Here is a 3,404-nt window from a genome sequence, read left to right on the forward strand (position 1 = left end):
GAATTTTAATGAGTTGGTTTGAGTTATACTTCAACTTGAATTTGTTTGATTAAAATACATATTAAATTGGTTTTGATGTCTGAATTTATAGGCTTACCTGTACCCAACAAATACATGGCCACCTCCGATCTCAATGTGAATAAATCAATTGAGATTTTTGGATTAACAAATTGGGTCTTAAATCACTAAGCATAATATACGGAGACATTATGTCTATATAAAGGACTAAAGTATTGATGGAAATGAAGTACACACAACAAGTGAAATAACCATAGAAAATCTAGCAAAAATGAGTTCTAAAAATTCTAAAGAAAATAATCTTCCTATTGTTGAGGTAGAAAAAGTTGATGATGCTTATCTCTCTGCCTTGTTATTATGTTTTAGTCGTGTATTGCCTGCAGTACTAAATGCTGCTGTTGATCTCAATTTATTCAATATTATAGCTAAGTTACAAAGTTCAAGTCATCATTCTACTTTTTCTGCTTTTGAAATTGCTTCTCAACTTCCAAATCAATACGATGAATTGGTTGAAAGACTTGAACGCATGTTATATGTGTTGACAAGTTATTCTCTTTTCAATTGTTCCATTCGTATTAATGGAGAAGGTAAGAATGAAAGAGTTTATTCTCTCTCACCAATTGGTCAATACTTTGCATTTGATCAAGATGGAGGCTCTTTGGGTTCACTCTCAACATTAGTACATAGAGGATGTGACAGTGTTTGGTAAGTAATATTTTATTACAAAAATGGTTTTACATCGGTTAAATAGTTTCTAGAGGAGTAATTTTTGGTGTGCAATCATTTGACACCCCTACTAAAATATTTTAACGCATAAAAATAATTTTATTTATTTTTAAAAATTATTTATTGATAAATAAATAATATTAATGCTAATAAAAGCGGTCGACTATAAGAGAGTTGTCGAAATTCTGTCGTCGTTTATTTTAATCGTCGAAAATATGTCATATTGTAATATGATTATGACAATGATTGACCTCTCAAAACTTTGGTGGTATACACATATCACTACTCTTTGTAGGAGTACAGATTTATATATATACATCAAGTAAGGCAACCGTGGAATTAAATAACACCACATTAACCAAAAAAATATAGAAACTACAATATTTTAGACTTTAGGCTATATCTATTCCGGCAATGATTAATAACGGATCCCATAACATAGAGTATATGCAACGGTTCTTGATATGTAAGTATTGTAATTAGGATCCCATAACATAGAGTATATGTTTATTTGGTTTTAGTCATTTGAAATAGGTATAGTTTTATTTTTATAATTAATGTTTTTGTTTTTATTCTTGTTAGGATTAATTTTTATTGTATGGTTCATATTTCATGACTAAAATCAATACCTCTAACGATTCTCAAACAAATCAACATTGTTCATGCAATGCAATTATGCAAGATCCAATGGTTTCTATTGTAAATATCTCAATGACTAAAAAATAAATAATTAAATACAAAATTCAAACCAAACTTATAGTCCAAATATTAGGGGACTATTTATAAATACATATACCAATATTATTATAGGAAGTAAAACCAAATCAAGAACCATAAAAACTACATTTTTCTAATTGATATATCTTTTGGTCCAAAAGATATTTATTTTAGTATGATTTTGTGTCATGACAGGGGTGATGTAAAGGATGCAATTTTGGATCCTAATATAAAAAATCTATTCCAAAGCATCAATCGAGTGTCGTTTTATGAATATACAAAGACAGATAAAGAGCTGAATAGTATTGTTAACAAAGCAATGGCCCATGCTGGACCATTAGAAATTAAAAGGGTCCTACAATTATATAAGGGATTTGAGGGAATCTCAACATTGGTTGATGTTGGAGGTGGAGTGGGAGGGGCCTTAAAACTCATCATCTCTCAATATCCTTCAATCAATGGAATTAATTTTGATTTGCCACAAGTAGTTCAAGATTTACCTCCTCATCCAGGTAATATATACATAAAAAGAGAATTCACATTTTTCCTCTTTAAATTTTTCTCCTTATTTAATTTTTCTCTTTATTTAATTTTTCAAAATATTATTTTTTATTTTCTGATTTTAATTTTAATTATAAAACTTTCGCGAGGTTTTGAATTTGTTAACTATTTAAAAATAAAAATAAAAAAACAATTTTTTTCTATTTTTCGGTTTAAATTTTAAAATTAAAAATAGATTGAAAAACAAAATGGGGGGTTTTGTAAATAAAATTAAAAATGAAATAAAAACTGAAAGAAGTTTTCACAAAGTATATAGATCAATAGTTCCGAAGAAAAAAATGGTACATTTGTTTGTAGCCAATAATAATCACCAAACACATTGTAGGTATAATGTATGTTGGAGGAGATATGTTTGAGAGTGTTCCAACTGGCGATGCCATTTTACTAAAGGTTAGTCTACATAACAAATAAATTATATATTTTAAACAATTTGAAGAAATAAACTTCTAACCATATACTTTTTTTATTATAATTTCAGCTTGTATGTCACAATTGGGCAGATGATGAATGTGTGAAGTTATTAAGAAATTGTCACAAAGCTTTACCAAAACATGGGAAGGTGATTGTTTTGGACTATATAATGCCAAAAGTCCCTGAATCAAGTAACATGTCCAAGCATACTTGTGTTATTGATAACCTCATGTTTTTAGTAACAACTGGAAAGGAAAGAACTGAGGAAGAATTCGAGAGTTTATGTAAAAGATCTGGATTTTCCAAATTTCATGTTGCTTGCGGTGATGATGTATCAGCAATGTCAGGTGTGATGGAGTTTTATAAATAAAAGTTACTTAGTATAGTAACATGGAATCTTGATATATTCTCAGCAATTTTATAAAATTGTGAAGTAATAATTTGCATAGCAAAGAATATTCAGATATGTCCAAGTGTTTTTAAAAGATATTTTTATGTTTTTCGTGTGTGGTTCATGATGTGTCAGCTCGTAGTAAGAGTTTCACTTTGTAACAATAAAGAATGATGTTTCAATTCTATTAGGAATAATTGTAATATGGTTATTGGTGTAACTTTCATTAAGAACAATTTTCCCCTTTTCTACATTTTTTTTAAATTATGCTCATAATAATTCATATATCAAGAAAATTAATTCATGAGTTGTATGTTTTCAATAGATGGAATAATTGTTTGATCATTACTAGACGCATGAGGTTCATTTGCTCGTAGGAGAAGGAAATACACGTGATGATAAAATTGTTTATGTTGCTACTAATTTTTGTTTTATCTCGTAGAATTTAATCTCTTCACCTGTTTCAAATGATTTTTTCATAAACATGAGTCATCTGTTGAAATCACCGTTTTAAATAATTTATTCTTGGGTTTGGTTTATGTCCTCTAAGTTGTATATTTTTTGCTAATCTTGATACTAA

The 3,404-nt window shown here is 28.4% G+C and overlaps 1 protein-coding gene across 1 annotated transcript; it reads left to right on the forward strand.

Annotated features, from left to right (window-relative positions):
- Window positions 1-218: 218 nt before the first annotated feature.
- LOC101514542 (isoliquiritigenin 2'-O-methyltransferase-like) lies at window positions 219-3,075 on the forward strand. Its single transcript, XM_004513531.4, has 4 exons — window positions 219-723; window positions 1,657-1,973; window positions 2,348-2,412; window positions 2,501-3,075. The coding sequence occupies exons 1-4, from the start codon at window positions 290-292 to the stop codon at window positions 2,801-2,803; spliced, it is 1,119 nt and encodes a 372-aa protein (XP_004513588.1). The 5' UTR covers window positions 219-289; the 3' UTR covers window positions 2,804-3,075.
- Window positions 3,076-3,404: the final 329 nt, after the last annotated feature.

This window comes from Cicer arietinum, chromosome 4 (assembly GCF_000331145.2).
Source record: "Cicer arietinum cultivar CDC Frontier isolate Library 1 chromosome 4, Cicar.CDCFrontier_v2.0, whole genome shotgun sequence".
Taxonomy (NCBI): Eukaryota; Viridiplantae; Streptophyta; class Magnoliopsida; order Fabales; family Fabaceae; genus Cicer; species Cicer arietinum.